The sequence below is a fragment of the Caretta caretta genome, chromosome 7 (assembly GCF_965140235.1).
Source record: "Caretta caretta isolate rCarCar2 chromosome 7, rCarCar1.hap1, whole genome shotgun sequence".
Taxonomy (NCBI): domain Eukaryota; kingdom Metazoa; phylum Chordata; order Testudines; family Cheloniidae; genus Caretta; species Caretta caretta.
This window is the reverse complement of record NC_134212.1, coordinates 120,764,604-120,790,200: the sequence shown is the minus strand read 5'-3', so window position 1 is coordinate 120,790,200 and position 25,597 is coordinate 120,764,604. Positions and strand designations below refer to the sequence as shown.

The window sequence follows — 25,597 nt, the reverse complement described above, 5'->3', positions numbered from 1 at the left end:
AGAAAGCGGACCGAAAGTACTTTATTCCTTCCAAGGGCTCAGAATTCCTTTTTACTCACCAAGCGCCAAACTCACTGGTGGTAGACGCAGTTAACCACAAGAACAAACACCAATTTCCCCACTGCACCCCTTCCGACAAGGACAGTAAGCGACTAGATCTGCTTGGACGTAAGGTATGCACTTCTTCCACTTTGCAGTTTTGCATTGCTAATTATTCAGCCATTCTAGCAAAGTACAACCACAAAAATTATAATAAATTCATGGACTTTATTGATCACATTCCAGAAGATAAGAAACAACAATTTACAGTCATAGTTTCTGAGGGACAAACCATCTCCCGCACTGCTCTTCAAGCTGCCCTTGATGTAGCCAATACTGTGGCACGGTCCACTGCCACAGCAGTTGTGATGCGCCGAGGGTCCTGGCTCTCGTCCTCTTCCTTTCCATGGGAGGTCCGGAGTACCACTGAGGATCTCCCCTTCAATGGTGCCAAACTATTCGCCTCCACCACCAATGACATACTCAACTCCATGAAGGACTCCAGGGCAACTCTCCGGTCTCTAGGAATTCAAACCCCTATGACCAGAATATAGATTGACAATATAGATACCAGCCTTACCAGTGGCCGTGCTACCCCACATATACCCAGCAATTCCATAGATCTCACGAGAAACAGCAACAACAGCAATGCCAGAGATCCAGATACCAATGCTGCCATCCCAACTACTCGGCAGCGTCTCAACCCCCTCCAACCAATAAGCAAATTTGAAGCCTTGGTCAAGGGTATAGAAAACAATATTCCCCCTTCAGCTCTTACACCGCCTGCCTCTATTTTTGGTCACCACCTACGCCCATTCTCCCATCAATGGTGCAATATTACCACCGACAAGTGGGCTTTAGAGGTCATCACAGTTGGCTATTCTATCCCTTTCCGCTCCCCATCCCTCTTCAGGGACCCCTCTCATGAGCAACTGCTCCTCCAAGAAGTACATCATCCCCTTCAATTGGGGGCAATGGAAATCGTGCCCAAACAACACAGAAGGAAAGGTTTCTACTCCCATTACTTCTTAACAGAAAAGAAAACTGGGGGATGGAGACTGATCTTCGACCTCAGGCGGCTAAACAAATTTATCAAAAAGCAAAAGTTCAAAATGGTTACCTTCACCACCACAATCCCAGTGCTGGAGCAGAGCGATTGGTTTTCAGCCCTCGACCTACAGCACGCTTATTTTCATGTGACTATTCACCCAGCCCACAGACGTTTTCTTTGTTTTACCCTCGGTTCGACACATTTTCAATACAGAATGTTGTCCTTCGGCCTATCTACTGCCCCCCCGAGTTTTCTCCAAATTCCTAGCCGTGGATACTGCCCACCTCAGGAAACCGGGGGTTATAATATTTCCTTACTTCGATGATTGTCTCCTCAAAGCCTAAATGCTCAACGAAGTTCTTTGATCCACGCAGCTTAGCATCGCTTGCTTCCTTTCCCTGGGCCTGCAAATAAACAAAAACAAATCCACCTTATCTTCTACCCAAAAACTGGAGTTCATAGGAGCGCACCTTGATTCCCGACTGGGAATAGCGTCTCTCCTGCTCAATCGTTTCAACACCATAAAACTCCTGGTTACAAAACTTCGCAACAGTCCCCAGGTCACTGCACGAGACTGCCTGCAACTATTAGACCACATGGCCTTGTGTACTTTCGTGGTCAAAAATGCACACCTATAAATGAGGTGCTTCCAAGCTTGATTGGCCACGGTTTGCAGATCAAACGTACACGCTCTAAACAAGCCTCTATCCATACCCTTCAGAGTCAAAGACTCCCTCCGATGGTGGACAGTTCCCTCCAACCTCTTCTTAGGAGTCCCTTTTCTCCAGAACTCCCCATCACTCATAATGACTACCAATGCATCCCTCACAAGATGGGGAGCACACATGTCCCACCACACAGCCCAGGGGCTATGGTCTTCCACCGAAGCCTCCCTGCGCATAAATGTCCTAGAACTGCGAGCCAGACGCAATGCCTGCCATCACTTCCTCCCATTTATTCAGAACCAACATGTTCGGATAATGACAGACAACATTGGATGCATGTTCTATGTCAACAGGCAGGGAGGGGCTTGATCTCATTCGCTTTGCACAGAAGCCATGAAGCTCTGGAATTGGTGCCTCACAAACATCATCCAGATATCAGCCGCCTATCTTCCCGGGGCCCTGAATACCACCACGGACAAACTAAGCAGACGTTTTCCCTGGGATCAGGAATGGGAGATAAATTGGTGCACTATCAATAACTGGGGCACGCCAACGAGTCCTCCCCCTGTGGAGGGTATCGTTGACGCATTCTGGAGCAATTCATAAGACATTGTATCCCAGCTTCCTGAAACCCACTTAAGCGGCGCTTCAGAGCAGACTGACTGAGCACACCCTTGTACTCAGTTTACTGCAACACACACTCGTTGTGTCCCGTTCAGTCCTCTTGCCTGTGCATCCTATGTGTGGTTCATTTTAAAAAGGGGCGTGGAGGGGTGCCTCGGGAAGTCCCAAACCAAGGTGTGCGCTAGAGGTGGTAAGTAAAAAGGTACTCACCTCTATCCCTGGTTGTGAGAAACTCTCTGAGGATTCCTGATCACACCCTGTTCGCTGCGCCAAAACTGTTAGGAAAAAGAATCTTTTTCCCAAGAATCAGGCAAGCACAGACAACACTGAAGGGGGTTTATTTACCATACAGGGAAGACTGACAAGCAGCTGCAAAGATATGGGGCCATAGTGGCCAGTTCTATACATTCTCTTATCAGTTCATTTGCATTTATCTGAACATACAGAGACAGACATTGTTACAAGTCAAGAGAGAACCCTAAACAAAGATATAACTAAGAACAGTACATACGTATAGAGGGCATCCTATTGCATCAAGCATCTGTGGCTACCTTGCGGGGGAAAGAGGTGGGGTGGGGGGTAGGGATGAGTGCTTACAGATATCTGGTGGGCTGTGAAGGGAGGGTTAGCATTGTTCTAAGAGCTAAGTTACTGGGCAGGCATTGACCATATAAGCTTATCAATTGTTTACAGTTGTCCATGTCCTTGCTACTGAATGCTTATTGAAACATTCCTGCTTGTTCTGCAGTTTTTGTCTTAGCTGTTAGCTAAATTTTAACTCTTTCCTGACACACATTTCTCCTAGACATGTCTGTGGAAGCCCCAATCACCCTGCCGCTCTTCCTGGATCTTCTGACACAAGATCACGGTCATCTTCAACATCCAAACCTTGTGTTGCTTCACCTCATGGTGTGGAAGCTCCATGGTGGAACCCGATGGAGCTTTCCTGTTCAGATCGGGTTAGACAGGTCCTTCTTGGCAGCAGAAAACCCTGTACCAGAGCCACATACCTTGCTAAGTGGAAGAGATTTTCAATCTGGTCAGCACAGCACCATTCGTCCCCGACACTAGCCTCAGTGCCACTTACTCTGGACTACCTCCTCCATCTGAAGCAGCAGGGGTTTTCATTGTCATCAATAAGGATGCACTTAGCTGCCATCTCAGCCTTTCACCCGGGTGAGGAGGGCCTCTCTGTGTTTGCTAACCCCATGGTCAGCTGATTCTTAAAAGGGCTCAACAGCCTATACCCTAATGCCCATCAGTCTGGGACCTCAACCTGGTCCTTTCTAGACTCATGGGACCACCTTTTGAGTCCTTGGCGATGTGCTCCCTGCTATACCGCTTACAAGTTGGCGGTCCTGGTGGCAATGATCTCAGCCAGGAGGGTGTCTGAACTCAAGGCCCTAACCTCAGAGCCCCCTTACACCATGTTCTATAAGGACAAGGTGCAGCTCTGGCCTCCTCCTGCTTTCCTCCCGAAGGTTGTATTACAGTTTTGCATTAACCAGGACATCTTTCTCTTGGTGTTCTACCCTAAGCCGCATTCTAGGAGCCGGGAGCAGAGACTTCACTCACTAGATGTCCGCAGGGTGCTAGCTTTCTACATCGAGAGAACGAAGCCATTCAGAAAATCGGTCCAGCTATTCGTGGCAGTGGCGGACAGAATGAAAGGCCTACCCATGTAGTCACAACATGTTTCGTCATGGATCACATCCTGCATCTGCGAATGCTACAACCTGGCAGGGGTTCCAATCACTGCATACTCCACCGGGATGCAGATTTCAACAACAGCGTTCCTGGCACAGATCCCTACTCAGGAAATCTGCAGAGCAGTGATGTGGTTCTCCAACCACACTTTTACCGCACACTCTGTGGTTACACAGCAGGCCAGAGATGATGCGGCCTTCAGACGAGCCGTGCTCCAAACGGGACGACTCCAACCCCGCCTCCTGAACTTCGGCTTGTGAGTCACCTGATTTGGAACTGACATGAAGAAGAAAAAATGGTTACTCACCTTCTCGTAACTGTTGTTCTTCAAGATGTGGTGTTCATGTCCATTCCATTACCCTCCACCTACCCCTCTGCCAGAGTAGCTGGCAAGAAGGAACTGAGGGAGTGGCGGGCTAGCAGGGCTCTATATTGGGTGCCATGATGGTGCAACTCCAGGGGGCGCCCAGACCGACCCTACAGATGCTGCTAGGGGAAAAATCTTCCTGCTAGAGAGGGTGTCGCAGTGTAGGCCCAAACTTCTGAAGAAAAACAGCAGTTATAACACGCTCAAGGTGACCCTGAAATTCACCCTACGCTGGACAGTCTCTAAAAATGCATTTACGGGCAGACCGACATCTGGCACATTGAGCAATTCCCATCTGACGTACACTGAGCTCTACCCTCAGTCAGCCAGAGACTCTGACGGGAGAAGGGGAATGGCAGTAAGAAACTTCCAAAACTTGATAAGTCCAGACACATTCCCTCTTTGCCCTATTTTTAAACATCAGAATTTTGCAACAGCTTTGAGAACAAGGCCAGAGAGTCCATAGACATGCTCTGGATGCCTCTCCCCACTTATTCCCTAAAGTCTTATGAAAGACAACCAGAGAAATAGGGCCCACTAGAATCCTATTTGTCTTTTTCTGGACACAAAGGGTTTCATTTTCAGACCTTACAGCTCTGCCAGAGTTAGTGAGGGTAGTGATAACTGCTAATATATGGCACGGATCCATACAAAAAGAAAATGGAAACTTATTCTCCCTGCCTTGTCAAGTGGGAAATGGACTACAAACTCAGAACCAGAGTCATGATAGTTTTTTAGGAAATAGGCACCCAGCAAACACTTTGCAAAGAAAGGTTAAATCAAGTAACCATCCACCGGTAAGGCCCAAACTATGTTCTGTAACCTCATTCCTAGAATTTCTGCAGTGAGGTCTTCATTTTTCTACAGTTGTATTAAAGGTCTAGGTTTCAGCCACTGACAAGTAAGAGAACAAAGTAGGTGATACTCACTGGATCACCCTAACTCTTCTGCACAGTAACTAGGTTAAAATCCAACAGTCAAGAGGCTAGGCTGAGCCAAATTCTCTACAGGTGTAACTCTATTGCAGTCAATATATTCATTCCTGCAGAGGATTTGGCCAATTACGCTCAGACTTTAAGCTCAAGAGAGTTAATGCCAGTGTGCTCACCAAAGCCCAATTCTTCCATTTTCGCCAACACTTAATTCTTCTCGTCTTCTGGCATCCCTGCTCCCTGCCTGTGGAGAACGTTTTTGGTGATCTATTGTCAATTTCTAGAACAATTGCATATTTATGCATAATAGCATCTCTTGGATCCAAGGAGATGAAGTGGAAAGCCTTCTTTGAGTAATCACAATAAGGACCCACTGAAAAGGCTCTCACCTACAGGCACCTACATAATGCTTCCTAAGACCCCACTGTGTTTGAAGCAGAAGGATATAGCATAGCACACATAACTTGCCTATGCTATCATAGTCACAGTGCTCTCATCTATATTTGTCAAGTCCTAATTAAAGCTTCTCTCTTAGCTGATTATCAAACCAACTGGCTATTTTGGTGGAGTTGTGGGTTTTTTGGTTTCTGCAGATGTAGGTTTTGTAAACCATATCCACCAATGAGAGTTCATAATCTACCCAGGGCAGTGATGGAAACACTGTCATCATACTTAATTAAAATTAAACTGCTCAAAAAGTGGAGAATATCAAATTGTATGAAACATTAGAGGGGTGGCCTGGCTGTCCCGAGATCTTTTGTGTGTCTGATTTCTAACACTGGGACCCAGCCCCTTGTCACTTTGCAGATCTCCCAAGACAAGTGAAGGGCCTCTTTCTGTTGCTTTCTTTTCCTGGGGACGTAGGCAAAGTATTGTCCTGGGCCCCTATGAGAGAATAGCATGCGTATGTGCAAAAAGCCTTGATTATTGGTCAGTCTACCTGACAGATGAGCAGAATTTTGGAGGATGACATCAGTTTGGACTGATAGAAAATATTTCCAGAGAAAATATTATTAAAAAAAATCTGGACTTCCATCTATTTTTAATACTATCAGAAAGTGGAGACTGAGTTGAAAAATCAGGAACTTGAATTGATACAAACATTTATTTCACTATGTCTGCCAAGAAAGTTAAGCAAACTGTGCTTGTCTATGATAAATAAAAGGCACAAAGGGCACCGCATATATCAAGGAGCCCATGAAACATAATATTGTCTCATCACAATTTTTGTTGACTGTTTTATGTAACCGCAAAGCAAGTTATTTTTGCCTTATGTGAAGGATGTGGGGACATCACCACCAGCTGAACGAATTGGCCAAGAATCTATGAATAAACAATGAATGGAAGTGAATTTGCAGTAGTTAGACGGTGGTTTTCATCACAGGTTTTTTTTTAAAGTAATTTGATTCCATGGCTACCTGTAGAATATTGCAATAATTCTTCTGTAAATACCATCAAACACAGTGTTGGCCGAGACATACTTCTGCATGAGCAAAAACAAAGATTGCATCAACTGCCAGTGCTGTGTGAATGAGTTAGATGCAGGGAAAGTTTTCAAAACAATTAGGTGACATTTTATAAGTTACCCTGCCTGCAGATTGGTCACAGTTCCATGACAGAGGGCGATAGCTCCATTATCTGTTCGGATTTTATACAGCAACAGCCGTGCCCACAGCACAAATTTTGCGCAGCTCCCTTTGTGATGTGTTATGCAAATTATTTCATGAGCTAGTTTGCATATTTACAAATAATTTGTATAGAAACAAACTTTAGCTTTAAACAGTAGTGTGGATTTATTGATGGTAAAAGACAGCCCCACACCGGTGCTGGTAAACAAAGGCCCCTGTTGAGCTCCACTACAGAAGCAGAGCAAGATGCCCACACCCTGCCCTGTCAGCATACTTTAGCCTGGGAATTAATCCACAGCAACAGGCCCTCCAGCTTCAGGCAATTGCCATGGTCCATGTGGTTCTTGGGCTTGCTGGTGAGTCTGACAATTACTAACCAGCAGGCTTTGCACTTTGTGTTGTGAAAGCTGGAGCAGAGAGACCCATCAAACTCATGTCAGAGAGGGCCCACCAAACTTCCATTACATGCAAACTCCTACTGAGCTGGGCTCGATTAATACCAGTGATCTACAGATGAGAAGCTCTGCAGACAATGTCCTGAGGCATCCAAAAAGTGTCAAGGGCGGTTCCTACACCTACACACACGCGCGCACACAATTATTGCAAACCACCTCATTAAAAATCATATGACAAATCCCTCAAAATCATGTGAATTGCTTAAAAATCATGAGATTTAAAATAATTAGGGTTTTGGGGACTGATCCTGATGTCTAAACGCCACAGAAGTTGAACACATGCCTCCCCCAAGGGCCTGACTGACTGCACGTCTCGCCGTAAAATTCAACCTGAAAAGAAACACAAACCAGGAGCACCCACCCCCCTCTTCCTCCCTACTTGGACACCCCGCTTCCCCTCGTGCAGCCCCTGGGCTGTCTCAAGCTTCCTGAGGGAATTTCTCCAAGTTTTGACCCCATTCCATGGCCAAAGTGCAGCCCCCTCAGCAACAGCCCCCCCACTCCAGCATGGCCCAGCATTCCCCTCTAGCCCCTTATCCCACCACCAGGCCCACATTCCCCCCCCCCCAGTGAACCCCACATTCCTTCCCATAGGCCTGAGGCAACCCACTCAGTCCCCAAGCAACCCCCACATCCCCCCCCTGCAGGACTGAGGCAACCCACTCATCCCCCCAGAAGGCCCCAGCACCCGGCTCTCCTGCCCTCTGGCCTGCAGAGCAGGGAGGGGCTGCCCTGGTGGGACGTGGCCCGCGCCAAGCGCCTCCCGCCGGTGCGCGCGATACTGGAGGGCGGCGGCGGCGGCAGCGGCGGCCTGGCTCCCCAGCCGCGGGGACTCCCTGAGCAACGGCGGCGGCTCTGCCCCGCTCAGGGCCGTGTTGCAGCAACCTCTAGTTGTCAACGAGGGGAAACCAGGCGGAAAATGCCCAAGGTGCTGGCCAAAAAACCCCCGCCCCAAACGCCATGGGGGATGTGTTAGTCACAGCTAGTACCCGGCTCCAGGTAAGGTTGCCAACTTTCTAATCACACAAAACTGACCACCGTAGCCCTGCCCTTGGGGGCTCACTCTCCCCCACCCTCTGGGCTGGGGCAGGGGGTTGGGGCTCTAACTGGGGGTGCAGGCTCTGGGGTGCGGCCAGAAATGAGGAGTTCAGGGTGTGGGAGGGGGCTCTGGCCTGGGGCAGGGGGTGAGGGCTCTGTTTGAGGGTGCGGGCTCAGGGCTGGGGGATGAGGGGTTTGGGGTGCAAGAGGTGGCTGCAGGCTGGGGCCAAGGGATTCGGAGTGTGGGAAGGGCCTGTAGGTTGAGGCAGGAGATTGGGGGTATGGGCTCTGGGGTGCAGGCTCTGGAGTGGGGCTGAGGATGAGGAGTTTGGGGTGCAGGAGGGGGTGCTGGGTTTTCAGGGGGGGGGCTCAGGGCTGGGGCAGGGTGTTGGGGCTTGAGTTTACCTCGGGTGGCTCCAGATCAGCGGTGCAGCAGGACTAAGGCAGGCTCCCTGTCTGTCCTGGCTCCGCGCTGCACCCCGGAAGCAGCCAGCAGCAGGTCCGGCTCCTAGGTGGGGGTGTCCATGAGGTTCTGCGTGCTGCTCTTGCCTGCAGGCACCCCCCCCCCAAGCTCCTATTGGCCGCAGTTCCGGTGCTTGATGGGGGGGCAGCACATAGAGCCCCGTGGCCCCCCCTGACAAGGAGCCGGACCTGCTCGCTGCGGAGCCAGGACAGATAGGGACTAGCCTGCTTTAGCCCTGCAGCACCTCCAACCGGACTTTTCACCGCCTGATCGATGGTGCTGACCGGCACCGCCAGGCTCCCTTTTCAACCCGGCAGTCAATGGAAAACAGGACACCTGGCAACACTAGTTCCAGGACATGGGCAGAACAAATGAAACCTCTGGGCTAAGTCCGGGAGCCTGGCAGTGGCTAACAGGGTACTGTGCCATGACTGCGATCACTAGCCCTGTTATACAGGGGGAGGAGACCTGAGGCACAGGGTAGGGGAAGTGGCTTCACCCAGTTCACACAGGGAGGCTGCACCTGAGTCAAGAATGGCCAGGCCAAGTGCTGTAGCCACCTGAACAGCCTTTCCATCTTGGCTAAGCTGCTTTCTCCTGGCCCTTAGCCAAACACTCTCCAGAGCATTGTAGTTAAAGGATAACCCATAGCTGTTTGAGAGTGAGGCAATTCAGTGTTACAGGTCCACAAACTCTCTGTGTATACGGTTAAGGCTGCAGCATTTCACTGGTTCAACCACTTTGGAAGCTACAAAACTTTCTCTCACACCAAGAGGCATAGGTGCTGGAAGTAGGGATGCAACCTCCCCCCACCCCACCTTGAAGTGGTTTCCATGATATACAGGGTTTACAGTTTGGTTCAATGGCGCTTATCAGCACTCCTGTCAAGAGAAGCTTGGTAAGTTTTTCCAAGTATGACAGTAAAAACATTTACAGACTGAAACACTGTTGCAGTAGTTAAACATGACACCAAATGACATTTTTAAGGGCATTTTATTACAAAGAGAAGGGCTCAGCTTATCAAATACAGGCATCGTGTGTACAACCCAATAGTAGACTTTATTTATTTAAAAACATTGCAAGCTTGTGTGTGTTCAGAAAGCTGGCCTGTTCAACACAGCCCTTGTTCCAAACCCTCAGAACAAAATGATACAGGAAATAAATGGACCAGCTAAAATCTGTTTTGAAACTTTCACTAGAGTTAATGAATGAAACTGATGGCTGGTGTTTAAGCTTTGAATGAAATAAGGTTGTTTTCAGTAAGATATATGATTTGGTCTATGAAGCTCACATACCAAATCTGTCTAGCAGATAAGCTCCCAGTTCCAGTCTAACACCTTTAAATGGAAGAAAATCAGTTTTTGCTAGCATCTATCCTTGGGATTACCACAGGGTAATTCTGGACGTGAGAATATCCTACCAGATAGTGGGGGGTGCTATTGAAGTGTCTCACACTGAAAATGGTGAAGTGAGACTGTGTATTAAATGGAAAACTGCATACAATTCAGCCTTAAAATGACTGGCTCTTTAATCTCTGTAGTTCATAAAGCCCTTCTAGTTAAGCCATCACATGGCCAGTTTTGCTGACTCTTTCCCCGCCAAATTAGTCCTGCAATGATGTGATAAACTGAAGATTTTGAAATAATTGGATTGCTGAAGAAATGAAGATGATGTCCGAGACAAAGGGGCCATTCACCCACTGAGCCATGTGTGCAATTCCCTGCTAACACTAATGGAAATCATGCTCAGTCAGAAGCCAGTTGGCTGTTTAAGTTGACTCTTCACTGTATGATCAATTAGGACAGTGACTGCTTGTCACAAAGAAAGCTCACGCTGATAATTCGCCCTGATGAAATGGGAAGTGCAGAAAACAGGCCTGGTTCTTCAGCCGTGCCCAGAGCTAGCTTCCTGACACATGCTGTGTTGTGCTTTATTTGCGACAATTCACCCTGACGTTGTTAGATGTGTCTACCCAGTGTGACACTGAGTCTAGTGCTGATATCCAATTGTAAGCTTGCTCAGGAGAACATAGGATTAAAAACACACTTTAATTGGGAGGTTTACATTAAAAATGCAATTTCCCCCCAACGTAAAAAAAGAACCATATAAAAATAATTTTTTTTAAAAATCAACAAATTATGTTTTAACAAAAGTGCTTAAGTTCGAACTCACCCTTCACATCGTGGCAAAGCAGTTACCAAGTGAAATTAAAAGCGTATTTGGCAAAGTGACCTGCATAGTGGATGGGCACCCACCCTGTGTGTGTGTATGTATGTCAATATGGGTAGTGTCGTATGACCTCCCTTTGTGCCATTGGCCTATAACAGGACAGGATATGGTAGCCATTTCTGGTGCATAAATACATGGACTTATCAACCAACTCCAAATGCATTTATGGGTGATGCTAATAAAATGTTTTTGAAATTTATAAGGGGTGCATCTACCTTGGTAATAGTCAAATGGTAATGTCCCACCATTGCCGTTGTGCAGGTGAGACGCTGTAACATAGACAGGGGTCAGGTATTTCTCTCACTGGGTGCTCTAGTGTCTTCCATTGCTGGTGAATTACCTGTCCAGTTTTTGATAGCATATATCCTTGCCAGTTTTTGATTGTCAATGGATACAGAGAATTCCACGATTGCTTTCACCCACCCTGCTTCCCCTCCAAGAAACCCTGATCTCTGCAGAAGTTTTGCCTAGTTCCTTACATTGCTGCTTTCATTAACTGTGCTTGCTGATCAGACCACCCAACATGGCTATGGAACGAAGAGACTCTCCATAGCCACTCGACAGCGACTGGTGGGAAGTACAACGAAACCTGTATGAAGGACATCACCCCAGTGTCTTGAGACAACCTACTTCTGTGATCACCAAAGTCTCCAATCACTTTTGTCCAAGCTTCAGTTCACAACCTTGGCTCAGATTCTGATTTCAGAAAAATTGCTTGCCTCCTTAATCTCCAGGCTACTGGATTTTTCTTTTCCAGGAGGCTTGAGGAGTTGGTTAAAGCCGGTTTCACTGTATTTAACTAAGTCTGGCTCTAATGCAAGACACCTGGATTGGTGACAAAGGAAGGCCTTCCGAGACCTAAGATACGAATGCAGGAACTTGAATACAATTCTCATCAGCGGACAGTGTGTGTGGGATTAATGCACTGTGAATGAGTGGGAGCATATTCCCAACAGGTAGTTCTGTGTTGGACACATACAAATTAGAGTCATTCAAAGCCCAACAACATCAAATAAAAAATAAAGACACGTCCTGAACTACCAAGTCTATGTGGTTAGTTGACTGACTAGGAAGGTGTTCTAGCAGGAAACCAATAAAGAGTCAGGCTAATTCTCTACTGGATTCCAAAATGGCGGCTGTGGATCCCGCGGTAGGAAATACTGATCCTGGTGCTTAACTTAGACCCCGACGCTTCTTCTTTTTCTTCTGCCAACAAATACTTGTTCACCTAAGAGAGAGAGGGAGACAGAGAGTGATTGTGTGAAATGCTGTGTATCGAAAAGGCAAAGTGAGTTTTTCATCAGTTACAGGAGATTGGTGGTTCTGGTGACAACTCAGCATTCACCTACCTTTCACTTTCAGATGCATATTTACCCTTTGTTTTTGGTAAGAATATACCCTCCAGGTGACATTCACCCCAGTGCAGAGGGCATGTGCAACATTTAAGCCCTTATGGCAGGGTTTAAGTAGTGGTTATTTATGTAGGTTTCCCATCACCATGGTATCTGCGCTCCCAGGGCTGTGTGCAGCCTGTCTGTCTGGGCCTTAGTTTTATGCTTTGTGAACACACCCATTATCCTACATACATCCACTGTGTGGCGAGCCATACCAGTCCCTGGGTTAGAATTCAGCAATGGAAAGGCCTTTGATGTCTGTAGGATTCCTTCACGTGCGAGTTACTTTGGATCGTTAATATAAAGGAATGATGGAAAGAGGTGCTCCCTAAAATTCAGCCATCGGTGGCTGGAGCAGGGAGGCTTCTCAGTGCAGCAAAAGGACGTGGTGGGGCGTCCAAGCTGAAAACGACGGCTCTGTGCCAGCTCTTCATAGCGCCCCTCAGAAGAGGGTTGGAGCGTGCGAGAGGGAGCGTTATGGCCACTGCGGCTGTGGTTATGTGCGTCCCCTAGTGGCTGCTTATCCCTATGTACGGGAGGACTCAGTGTCTGCTGCCTCTGTTGTAGCCCAGGGATGGGCTCCCCAGCTCCCTGACACCGGACAGGAGTGGATTTTGTTTTATTTGCTCTGCCTGGTTTGCCCCCAGCCGTTTACTCTGGCTTTATGTAGGTGGGAGGGGTGGATGCCACCTCTCAGCTTCTCCACCAGGCAGAGAGGTCAAGCGACTCGCCCGAGGGTGCAGAGAAAGTCAGCGCTGGAGCTGAGATTCAGACCCAGGCTCCTGTCCCTTACTCAAGCCACCAGAAGACACTTTGCTCTCTCACTACCCACAAGAAGTGCAGAGCTCCCATCTCGCACTGGGAGGATGTTCCTACCTTTCTCTCCTTTCTCCCCCTTCGGGCCCCTGGGTCCTTGGGGTCCTGGAGGCCCCATTGGTCCAGCCTCACCTGGAAGAACAAGAGAAACGTGTTTGAATTTCATCATGATTATTCTGCAGGTCAGTCCCCAGTTGCTTGCAGCAAGAAGTGGGCTGGGGCGAGAGGGACAAGGACATGAACGACACTAGGGATCAGATACTGAAGGTGGCATATGTAATGCTCAATTAGAAGGATGCATGCTTCAGGGAAACTTCTCTTCACAGAGGCTTTGCTGCTAGCTGGTTGCCAGAGGTTACTGGAACTGACAGCAAGGAGGTAGCAGGATTGCAATTCTTACCTTTGGGCCCTGGGTAGCCCATCTCCCCCCTGTGACCAGGTGGCCCTGGGATGGTACCATATGCTGTAGAGGAAAATGAATGAGAACATCAGTGGGATGTGCCAGCAAACAGGACCTAACTCTTATTGCAGAAACACTGAACAGCATTGCAATGAGACTCAGATCAAGGTTTTCTGGAACATTTCCCTAGTTTAAATAGCATTGGATGGGCTGTTTGGGGTGGGTTGTTTTTTTTGTTTTTTTTGTTTTTTTTTAAGGTTTTGTATGTTCAAGAGACACTGAGCCAGACTCTGAGCTCATTTCCCCTGATGTGGCTCTAGAATAATCCCGCTGGCTTCAGACGAGCTTTTCCGGATCCGCAGTGATGCCATCGAAAGCAGAGCCTGGGCCACTGTCACATCACCAAGGTGGAAAGCTGAGCAGGGAGTTCTTAGCTAAACATACATAGATGCAGCTGGAACCTGCAGAGCCGGCGCAGGAGTGCCCTTAAAAGGCTGTTGTGAAGGGTTTTACAAAACATGATGGGCAAATGTGGCTGTCCTGACTAAAGTCTAGATTGTTCCTGACCCTGTGCTGGTCGGCAAGGGAGGTAGAGATGGAACAAGTCTTCTTCCCTTTGCTTGTGGCACAGGTGACAGAGAATTTTGGTTCCTACTCTTGCAGTATGCAAGGGCCAGGGGATGCTGCCAGCTAGAGAAGCACTGGGAACCCCACCCTCGCTGAGTGCCCCAGCCAACAAAGCTGGGCCAGCATGGGGAGAGGGCAAGAACACACAATGTTCTGGGATGACCAAGGAGGGACCAAAGTGTCTCTTACTTCTGAAGAAGTCCATGAGGTCCTCGGTGACGTTGCCATAATTTGCAAACACCTTGCTGATCCCAGGTGGCCCCGGGGGTCCTGGTGGACCTTGTGCGGCGTAAGTGACCATGTCCCGGAGGAGGCCTCGGCCTGGGGAATCAAACACAGGGTTTAAAATAGCATGACACAGAGGAGAGAACCCCCTTCAGCCAGAGGAGCACTGTTCCTAGGGCGATTTGAATGGCAAGTTCCTGGCCCGTTAACGTATCTCCATCCCTGCAGGGTGAATTCCCGGGAATAACCCTGAGATCCTGTCAGAGACCCTCTCTTCCTGCAGTAGAAGATTAATCTTAGCGGGTCAGCGCTGCATGGGATTTCACTGTTGTGCAGCTGGTGCTACTGTTTGTACTAAACGTCTTGGAGGACTGTGGTTTTATTTTCTCTTCTAAACCACCAGAGAACAACGGCCCCTGTGCAGGGGACCAACACAAGAGCCCAGCCACCACGCGAGGACTTAAGAGGGACTTCTGTGGTGCATTGGTACCTCTGCACAGGGGTCAATTTCACCCAAAGACAGAGGGAGGCCAATCCCCCAGAGCCGTGCATTTCAGTGTCTTATCTGAGCAGGTTATTTTCACCCTGGGCAGGTGAGCGCTGCCCCTTGCCTACTGCTAGAAATAAGGAATATCAGTTCATTCTGGCTGATGTTTAATCGGCAAAGAGTTCAAACATCAATCTGCACCCAGAGTTTGTGGCTCTGCAGAAATTTGCTCCCACTGGCTCAGGAGAAGAAGTAGCACCGTCACGGAGTCTGATTTCCTCCCAGTTACACAGACATTCTCCTCCAGCACAGCAAACCTCACCGTGGACTCACAGGTTGGCAGGTTCAGCAGGTCAGTGCTTTGCACTGCCGGTGGCAGGGATCAGTAGCTCTGTGCCTTGCTCCCAGTGGTGATGGGCTCAGGCGAGAGCTGCATCCAGCACTGCTTAGCTGGAAGGAGTTTTGTCCCATCTGATGGGAAGTGGGTAGGAAGAGAAAGTGGTGGATGGTGCTAGATGGGATTTGCAGGGGACATAGGGGGGAAGGTGTTGAGGTTTCACCATGCAGCAGGAGAAGGCTTCCCACTCACTCTGTATGCTCTCCGACACCCGAAGTGCCAGCTCGTTGTAATCCAGCGATCCGGTGAATGACTCGCTGTAGGATCCGCTCGAACTCATCGATCTCCTCTGTGCTCTCTCTGCTCCCAGAGATCCACCGTACGATCCGCCTGCACCCATCGAGCCACCGTACGACCCATCGCTGCCCAGGGCGCCACCGTATGACCCATCGCTGCCCACGGCGCCACCGTACGATCCTCCTGCACCCAGGGATCCACCATATGATCCGCCTGCGCCCAGGGATCCACCATATGACCCAGCCATGATGCCGCTATCTCCTTTTGGCCCTGGTGGGCCCATAGGCCCTGGAGGCCCGGGAGGCCCTGAGATGAACCTTTGAACATCATCACCTGCAAAACACAACAGGCGCTGATGGGGCTGTGCTAGCAGACAAACACACCCACCCTGCTTCACAAGGACAGGGTCCATGGGGCACTGGCAGTGGTGGCCGACAGCCTGGGAATGCTGGGTAGTAGCTGAGATCTGCAACCTGATTTGTCTGCAGAATGCAGCATGTGGCAGTGCACTTCACTTTCCATCTGCAAACTGCCCCAGGAGGCTGGCATGTGTCCTGAGCCCCAGATGGGGAAACTGAGGCACAGAGCCCAAAGATGGAGGCTCCCCAGATTAAAAGCCACTTTTTCAAAGGTTGCCCTCAGTGACTTGCCAGCACAGGACAGAGCCAAGGCTGGGTTCAGGGTGTACTTGCTGCTTGCTCAGTCCGCTAGACCCATACCTCCTTCCATTGCCCATTAGGAAAATGTCTTCCCCATTAAAAATGGGGCAGTAAAAAACTTATGACAAATCCACCTTTAAATATAACAGTAGTAAACACTCATTGTCTCTCCAATGCCTTGCATCTTGGGATCACCAGATGCTGTGTTAGCCCCACAGTCTGCTGCAGAATAGATAAGATGCAACAGGTGAAATTCAGCCCAGGGCAGAGGTTTGGCACAGGGACTAGATACCATTTAAGTCCTGCTTCAGCCTTTGGGGGCCTTAAATGATACCTAGTCCTTGCAGTGAATTTCACCCAGAGCGAATCCTACTCGATCATAGATCAGACTTGCCAACTATAACATTGACCAGAGCCAACAGCAAGCAGAGTGGGTGGGTGGTGAGATTGCCGTCAGATACAGAGTCTCCTTACTGGTTAGATATTGGATCAGCTCGCTCCTAAATGTGTCGCTCAGCACGTTGTCAGTGTAGGAGAAGTGGCCAGTTCCTGATAGACCTGGTGGCCCTGGTGGCCCTGGAGGTCCTGGGGGTCCTGGTGGTCCAGAGACGGAAGCATATCCCACACCTTGGGAGAGCAGGGATGGGGAGAAATAATATTTTTGTGAATGGAAGGTGACCTGGCAATTACACTTGTTTTGGAATCTTGATTGCTTCAAGATTCCAACCCGAAAATTCCACCTCTCTTTGTGCCCTGAAATGCAGACATTGATGAGATTTGCAAGCTGCCTGGGGACTCAGTCCCATTTAATGGGAATTACGCATCCAAATCTCCTGGGCAGCTAACTCGCAGCCTAAATCTCCCTGCTGTCTCTGAATGCCATTTCCTCTGCAGGCCCAAACCCTTCCCAGCAGCTGTTGAGAAGAGCAAACTCCTTACTTTGCAGGTAAGAGGTGACATCCTCTAGGCTGAATGTGGAGAGAGAGCTGCCTGGCATTCCGGGGATTCCTGGGGCTCCTGGAACTCCGGGGGGTCCCTGTGGCCCTGGGGGCCCAACAATGCCACTAAATTCAGAGCCTGAAAGTACAATGGAAGAGAAAGAGAGTCATTGCAAGGCTCCCACCCCATTGCAACCAAACTGTCGCTCCCCTGGCAGAAACCTCTCTGCTGATGAAAGGGCTTCACTCCTGCATGTTTATTTGCGGTAGGAGTGTGTGGGGAATCCAAGAGAATGTGCTGTGAATGGCCTGCATCGGGACCTGCCAGTGCAGACGCATGCTTCTGGAGGACTGCACGGACGATGAATGGGCGCAGAGGCCTGTGCTGTGGTCAGTTCCTCCCAGTGCAGAACAAGGGACCAGATTTGTATTTGTTTTGTACAATGGCATTAGAGGCTCCTTTGTGTCACACTCGTCACTCCATAGTTTTATTAGGGTTGGGGTCAATCTTTGCCTGTGTTTCCAGTCCTCACATGGAACAGACACTTCCCGAGCTTTCAGACAGAGGTGGGGTTCCGTTCAGAATCCCCTCACCTGCCGTTCTCCACAGCATCAGATGGAGCAAGATCCCGAAGGAGACACTTCTGGGTTTGACTGTGTACAAGCCATACACAGTATCTGAGGAATTCCTTGAGTTTGATGGAACTGTAACATTCATTCAGTGCAACAGCATGTCTGTAAGCAGAGCAGAACTGCTCAGAGGTTACAGAGGGTTAACCATAATGACAGGTGGTACTGGAAACTCTGGGTTTACAACTGACTTTCCTGTAGATGATGGTTGGATGGGAGGAGTTTAGTTATAACATCCTCCCCCAGAAAAGTATGTTTGTCCCTCAGCTGTTGGTTGTGGGAATCTATCAGCATATATCAGCCTGTAAAAGAATATCACTGACTAACTACCTGACATGTGGATAGCAGGATCTGACAGCTAGGGCTTACCTTGGAGTAAAGCTATTAGGTCACTATAAGATGTGCCGGGTAATCCTGGAGGACCTGGGGGCCCCGGGAGCCCAAGACTGAGTCCATTATCTAGGAAATTAAAAACATTTAGATGTGAGGATTACAGCAACATTGGCCGGCTACATGTCACATGTGCCACTGAAACATGATCACTATCGCAGTGGGACAAACAGAGCTGGGTGGACAATTTACAGCCAATAATTCCTGTAGGGTGAAATTCACTTCTATGCAGAAGGCCAACCAAAGGCTAAGGCCTATGTACCACTTACGATCCATTCAAATCAGGGCTCAGCTGATGCATAGGTCTAGTGCTGCCCCTCCTCACCAGATGGGAATTTCACTCATTGTGAATCTAGCCTCTTTCTCTGCTCCTGGAATAGCCTCAGATTTACCCCTCAAGTATCTCTCTGCATCTCTTAGTCTATGGACTGATCGTGCATATTCAACCTGTTTGGGTTAGCTGTGATTGAGCCAATGAATCACATGGTATTGCTTCCCTGTTTCCTGACTGGATAAGCATGCCATGCTTTCAGCGCAAATGGGTGGATTTAAAATTTGGTTTCTGCAAATACTGGTAGCTCGCAGCTTTGAAATTTGCTTTGCCAAAATGTTTCTGCCAGTAAAACTTGGTCACACAGGTTGAACTGCTCCTAGAGGGCATTAAAGTCCTCTCGAGTGGGGTTTCAACTAAACAAACACTTGCCAACTAGAATGACAAAAAGTAGCTTTTCCCCTGGAACTGTCTGGTTAATAGGATCCAATCAGTCAGGGCCAGATTGTAAGAGGTGCAGAACAGGGAACTGAACCAGGTGTCTGGAGCCCTAATCTAACCGCTGGACCATCCTTCTCTAAGGAGACCTCTGTGCTGGCCGTCACTATATATACACCAGCAATACATGCCCTCACTTAAGGCCTGATACAAAGGCCACTGAAGTCAATGGGTGCCTTGCCATTGACTTCTATGGCTTTTTGAACGGGCCCTTGGAGAGAACAGCGAGAACCACACACTAAAAAGGATCATTACTTGTTATGTAGCTTATAACCCGGCTGGTCAACTCATCATAGCTCAGTGACAGAGACAAGCCATCTCCTCCGGGTCCAGGCGGGCCTGGGGGCCCCTGAGGTCCAATTAGATACCGACGAACTTCTTCTCCTGAAATGAAGAAGGAAAATACGTCTTGTGCTGCTGGTTGTCCCCAAAGAGTGGGAAGGCATTGGCTGCAAGCATTCACAGTCTGACAGCAGGGCTTCCTAGCCAGGGGCTTGCACTGAAAGATGGACTCTCAAACCTGCCGGCAGGGTGCTCCCACGCATCCCAGCTCCCCATGCACATGTGCCTGGGTACTGTATTGGGAGCTGGGTAGCTCACAGAGTCTGGACCTCCTTCGAGGTGGGGATCCCCAGGAGAAAGACATACTAGCTCTGTTCTCTTTGAGCTGCTGCAGGGATCTGCTCTGCTTGTATTTAGCAGGCTGAGCTATTTCTTCAGAATCCGCCCATACCAAGATCCTTCTTACAATTCATAATTAGTTCAAGTTCTGATTGTATTTCCTTTGTTGTCAGTTTCTAGCAGGGAAAGCTCAGCTCAGAGGCAGCGCCTGCTCCTGCTTTTCAATTGGATTTTCCAGCTGGATTGACTCAAGCACAGAGAGGTCAAGTGATTTTCCCCCAGGGGGTCTGTTGCTCAGCCAGGAGTAGAGCTCTGTGCAATCCCTAGCTGTCACCATGATTTAAACCTACTCAACATCTCTGCCATGGGATTCCCCTCTGATCTGAGGCATGATGAGATTACATGATGACAGCTCTAATAATAGAGATGATAGCTCTTTACTCTCAAACAGGAGCCAAGACTATCCAGAGTTAAATCATCCCAAAGCAAGGGATATAAACCCTTAATTTTGGGTTAGGAAGACAAGGTCAAGGAAGAAAATTTCCCTGGGGACAGGTTTCACCATCGCAGCCTGCTGCAGGGTTTCTTCCTCTGACGCAGCTGGTGCTGGTGACAGTGACAGGCCACTGGTCTGACCCAGTCTGGCAATTCCTACGTTCCTAAGCATTACCCAGCCAGTCCTGAGCAGTGGTGGAATCTGCAGCCCTCACTGCTCGGGGCACTCACTCTGCAGCATAGCCAGGATGTCTTCGTAAGTCAAGAATCTTGATGAGGATGATGAAGAGCTTGACATCTCAAAATTGTAACCGGAGCCTGTGAGAATGGAAATGTTTAAGGTCATATAGAATGAAGACCGACATACAGAGAGGCAGCTCAATAGGAAATTGTTTGGTGTGCCAGGCAGTGACAAAGAAACGGACTAACACTGGATCAAGGGGTGCAACTTAAAAGGAATTTAGTGGCTCAGTGGGAAAGACTTTCCACTCGTGCGCAGGGTGATGAATTCAGGGCTGGATCACAGCGTGGTCAGCAGGTAAGTATCATCCACATGACAACAGCTTTGAAACGAATGGCCTGCCACTTGGGAAAACATGGAGCCTCTGCTCTCTTGACCTAGAATGGATTCTATATAGACAGCCAGAAGCACAGGGGCTTCTGCCTCTTTGTAGATCCCTCGTCTTTGAAGGACAAGACAATGGCAGACAGTCTAATCCCAGCAAGCAGACGGCAATGCTGTCACATACATGTTGCCCACAGTGACAATGGCAGATTACACTCCCCTCTGACCCTCCAGGAGTTTAGGAGGGTCTAGCGTTCAAACTGAGTATCTAAAAGGCAGTAAGAATTGCCTAAATCTAATGTAAAAATGAGACAAGACAAAGGGCTCAATTTTGCCCCCTTCACTCATGTGGAGCAGCATGCTATTCTTTGCATAGCCCCAGTCGGACATTTTACAATCATGCTGGAGCACTGCCCCATAGACACCAGGAGCCCCTCCAGCCCCGGGCTCAACGGCAGGTCACATTCTGATCTCAGTTATGCTGAGTTTCAAGGAAGGTTGCACAGATGCAACCGAGAACAGGATTTGGTGCATAGCGGCACTTAGGTAGACAGGAACATGGGGCTTACTCGTCATGGAGCTCATAACACGCTTGGCCAGCTCGGCGTAGTCCAAGGACTGTCCATCAACGGTGGTGATGATTCCTGGTGGCCCGGGGGGTCCTGGTGGGCCTTGAGGTCCAATCAGGTAACGCCCAATAGTGTCACCTAATGAGGGAAAAAAGGTGACAGAGTGAGAACGGTGTGACATGAGGAGAGACTGCGTAGTGGGGTCTGAAGGGAGCCTGGTCATGTGTATCCTCCCTGGTTGGGTATTACGGAGTGTCTGAGGATGATCACACAACACTCTTTCACTCTCTGCACTCCCCTCGCCACGGCCCATGGAAGTGTAACAGTACCTGCCTGCTGGGGAGGGTTTAGGCAGGATCCTTGCAGGAGGGGGCCCGTATCAGAGGGGCTAGTGCTCACCGGTGTATAGGATGCAGAGCAGCAGGTTGGGCTGCAGCCCATGCAGAGTTGGCTGCCACACTTGGGAGAATTATGAAGGGCTCAAGAGTGGAGGAAGGCTGGAAGCCATCCAGGAAGGATGGGAGAGGGTGGGTCTAAGGGAACCCAAACCTTTGGTGGATCTAAGTCCTGTTTAGCTTCCCCCTCCCCTGCTGGCCCATGCTGGAGATGGGGGCACTGAATAATTTCAGCACCACAATGGCCAATGGATCTTGGGTGGTGGGACTGCCAGGAGCAGCTAAGTAACCGGCCCTCGTCAAAGCCTGACGTCCCTGGTTTTACTTACTCTGCAAGTACTCCGCAATGTACTGCTGAATCTCCTGCAGTGAGCCTCCAGCTGGGCCTGGGGGACCGCGTGGGCCGGGAGGACCTGGTGGACCCTGCCTGTGTCTTGAGTTTGAAGACCCGCCTGAAGAAATAAAATAGGCCAATGGCTTTTAGCATCAAGGGACCAGACCAAGGACTGGTAGGGTCGGAGCAGGCCCTGATCCCTTCACCTGGGTATGGGAAGAGCTATGCTAGTATGGTCAGGGCTGGGAGGGACCCTTAATAAATTACCTAATCAGGATGACAGAGGCACATAACACTGGAGCTCCAGGCTTTGCACTGGCTCCCAGTTCTCTTTCAAGTGCAATTCTGGGTATTGGCTGTTATTAAATCTATCTGAGCTATTTCTCTGGCCCCATCATCACACCATCTGAACACCTCACAGGCCTTAATGCATTTCTCCTCAAAACACCCCTGTATGGCAGGACAGGCCTCTGATCCCCATTGTACAGGGGGGAAACTGAGGCACAGAGAGCGACTTGCCTGACCTTGGGCAAGAAGCCTGTGGTGGAGCAGTAACTGGACCCCAGGTCTCTCAAGTTCTAGGCTCGTGCCCTCACCACTGGACCAGGCTTCAGTTCCATGCCCTCCCGAAATGCCCTTCTCTGAGCCTACTCTCCCACATCCTATAACATCACCATCAGCTGATAGGATCCAGCTGTCTGTCACCAGCATGGAAATCCGGAGCAAAGCATTTCCTGTGATGAGCTCCAAGCTCTGGAATTTGCTTCCTCTTGCAATCTGCCAGCGCCCCTCTATGGGAACCTTGAATTGGATTTATGGTTGATTTAGGCCACTGGTCGTTTAGTCTGAAGGTGGAGGACAGGAACGGTGGAGAATAATCTGTGTTGTGGTTTAACGTTGGCAATAGATATTGGGCCAAATTCATCCCTGGTGGGACTCTGCCAACGCATCCCCTCCATGATGGAGCTACAAGGCGCCCATGGCATATAAAGGACCTGGGCCTGAGTCTCCTCTCACACTGGTGTAAATGAGGAGTCAATGGAGTGACACTGGTGTGAATGAGATCAGAATAAGACACTTGGCTCTCAGTGAGTCAGGCAATCGAGGCAATGCATTCCAAAGGACTGGGTGGCTCCTGCGATGCAGAAAACGGAAAGGTGCGATTCTGGAATTGCCCACTTTGGGAAAGATGTTCAGGAGTGCCTAAGGAGCTTATGAGCACAAGTGCCATTGACTTTCAGTGGGACCAGCTCTCCTAAATCCTTTCAAAATTCTCCCCCATTAATGTCAGCACTTCCTGCTACACGGGACCAGATAGAGTCTGATCCCCAAATAGGCTCCCCTTACCTGCTGAAGACCCTCCTGGGATGCCGGGAGCCCCTGGCACGCCTGCATCACCTGCAAACAAGGGAGAGAGACACAGGTAGCCTGGATTGGGCAGCAAGGGATTAACTCACCCCTTGGGTAGTTTATAATGGCTGATGTGTATGTCCCCTTCCAGCCACAACACTGATTCAGTCTGAGATGGAGTCATCCCAGACCCAGGGGCATGATCTTGGAGACTGGGGTGAAGGGACAGGGCACAACCCTGCAGTAAGGTGAGTAAGGGCCAGCAGCAATGGCAGCCCCTGTGGCTCAGGGCAGTGCAGTCCCGGCTCCCTTGGTGCACCCGAAGAGGGCAGCAGGGCCATGCTTTCACTCCGCACCAGCCCAGGAGGAGCAAGCTGCCTCAGTGAGAGGTCTTGGTGTGAAAGGGCTGCAGGTTCAGGGCATGAGGAGGAGGAAGGGTTTTCTTTTCACAAACCTTTGTCTCCTTTGGGTCCGGTGGGTCCTCGAGGCCCTGCGGGTCCGGGAGGTCCCTGGATGGCAACTCCAGCACCTGCCCAACCAGAATGCCAGGAAAAGGAGTTAGAAGTGCACAGGCAGAAAAGCCTTGGGGGAGATTGGGGGAGATCCTGGCCACACTGAAGTCAATGGGAGTTCTGCCATCGATTTCAGAAGGGCCAGGATTTCACTGCCTGGCTCCAGCTAAATGCTCAAGAGCAACTAATCCAGAGAAGGCAAAGTGTGTGCACACTGACCTGAAGAAGAGATTCCTGGGAGGCCGGGCTGACCTGGTTCACCTATATGAAACACACAGAGAGAGGGCAGTCACACATTCCTGCTGTTATAGTAACCCCCACCTGACAGCAGCGCTGTATGCTGGAATCCTATTCACCTGTGAATCCGCGTGGGCCCGGTGAACCTGTGAACAGGAAAACAGAGGCGTTGTTAGACTGTTCACACCCACCTGGCTTGGATTTGCTAGATCACCCAGGCCCTGATCGAGTATGCAGAACACAATCACAGCATCTGATTATCAGGGCTGAACTGGGTATTTTAACCCAGGCAAGGGAGGGCATTCAGCCAGCTTCCTGCTGAGCATGGGTTTATGTTTAACACTCCCGCATCCATGCACGCTACTAAGCACCTCTGAGTCCCAGAGGACCCTGCAGGGCAGCAAAGCCATGGGGGAGGAGGAGCGCCGCCTCTGACGATGTCAGTGACAGGACCTGACGGAATGGAATCGCTCTGTGGCTAAGGCAGAACAGAGATGGGCCTGGACCAGAACAATGAACGCCCCCAAATCACAACCCAAGCCGCATCAGAAGCCACGCTTTGCAAATGGATCTTGTCTCTTTGATGGCAGAACCGAACCTCTGGTTCCCAACACCCCTGAATCTTACGGGCACTCGAAATCTAGACTGGAACGTCGTGGCTTGTCACTGCCCTGGCTCCTGAACTGGAATCTAGTTAGTTGCCATGGAGTCAAGGGAGAATCCTATTTATTATTTGTACCGTGGTAGCTCCTTGGAGCACTATCATGGCCCAGGGCTCCATTGTGCTAGGTGCTGTACACACACAGAACAAAAGGACAGTTCCTGCCCCAGAGAGCTTCTGCATTGCTTATCAGTGTGAGGGTTTAGTGCTGAGGCACTTTACCGGTGTCTTGAAAAGCTAGCTGTTGGGGAAGGCTCATGCTCAGTCAGAGCAGTAGGATCTGAGAAAATGGACTCACCTTGGTCTCCCTTTGGCCCAGGTGGGCCTGGTGGACCTGCGAAGAATGTTTCTGTAATGAAGACAAAAGGGTTGTTTAATGTACACAAGCAGACACAGCCATGGAGTGGAGGACCATGACGTGTCCCCCCGTCTACATCCTCCTGAAGCTAGGAATCGCTGGGGGTTCATTTGAACCGCAGAGGGAGAGAGAGGTTTCAGAAGGATCAGGCACAAGAACTGGGGTTAGGAATCAAGTGAAAGTACCTACCTGAGGTGGGCACGAAGGAGCCTGGTCTTCCTGGTGGGCCTGGCGGGCCTGGTAATCCTTCTCCTAAGCAAGGGAGATAGAACAATACTCAGAAGGGAGGGCAAAGGCCGGTGAATGCAGCAGTCCACATAGCAGAGTCGCTGG

General features: G+C 49.6%; 1 protein-coding gene and 1 long non-coding RNA gene across 2 annotated transcripts in view; both read right to left on the bottom strand.

The window, feature by feature from the left end:
• Positions 1-247: 247 nt before the first annotated feature.
• On the bottom strand, positions 248-7,804 carry LOC142072838 (uncharacterized). The gene is made up of 2 exons (XR_012669442.1): positions 1,408-7,804; positions 248-576 (listed from the first exon to the last, which is right to left on the bottom strand). It is a non-coding gene; the product is annotated as an uncharacterized LOC142072838 (long non-coding RNA).
• A 2,139-nt stretch (positions 7,805-9,943) lies between these two features.
• The window catches only part of COL17A1 (collagen type XVII alpha 1 chain), a 64,425-nt gene continuing 48,771 nt past the window's right edge, over positions 9,944-25,597 (bottom strand). The window contains exons 40-57 of the mRNA XM_075131086.1: positions 25,454-25,516; positions 25,205-25,255; positions 24,365-24,391; positions 24,228-24,269; positions 23,951-24,025; positions 23,494-23,544; positions 22,142-22,264; positions 21,418-21,555; positions 20,515-20,601; positions 19,423-19,551; positions 18,378-18,467; positions 17,380-17,517; positions 16,915-17,067; positions 15,737-16,114; positions 14,625-14,756; positions 13,809-13,871; positions 13,469-13,540; positions 9,944-12,426 (exon numbers count right to left, since the gene is read on the bottom strand). Of these exons, the coding sequence (XP_074987187.1) occupies positions 12,377-12,426; positions 13,469-13,540; positions 13,809-13,871; positions 14,625-14,756; positions 15,737-16,114; positions 16,915-17,067; positions 17,380-17,517; positions 18,378-18,467; positions 19,423-19,551; positions 20,515-20,601; positions 21,418-21,555; positions 22,142-22,264; positions 23,494-23,544; positions 23,951-24,025; positions 24,228-24,269; positions 24,365-24,391; positions 25,205-25,255; positions 25,454-25,516 (1,862 nt within the window). The 3' untranslated portion in view covers positions 9,944-12,376. The remainder of the gene's footprint in view (positions 12,427-13,468; positions 13,541-13,808; positions 13,872-14,624; positions 14,757-15,736; positions 16,115-16,914; positions 17,068-17,379; positions 17,518-18,377; positions 18,468-19,422; positions 19,552-20,514; positions 20,602-21,417; positions 21,556-22,141; positions 22,265-23,493; positions 23,545-23,950; positions 24,026-24,227; positions 24,270-24,364; positions 24,392-25,204; positions 25,256-25,453; positions 25,517-25,597) is intronic.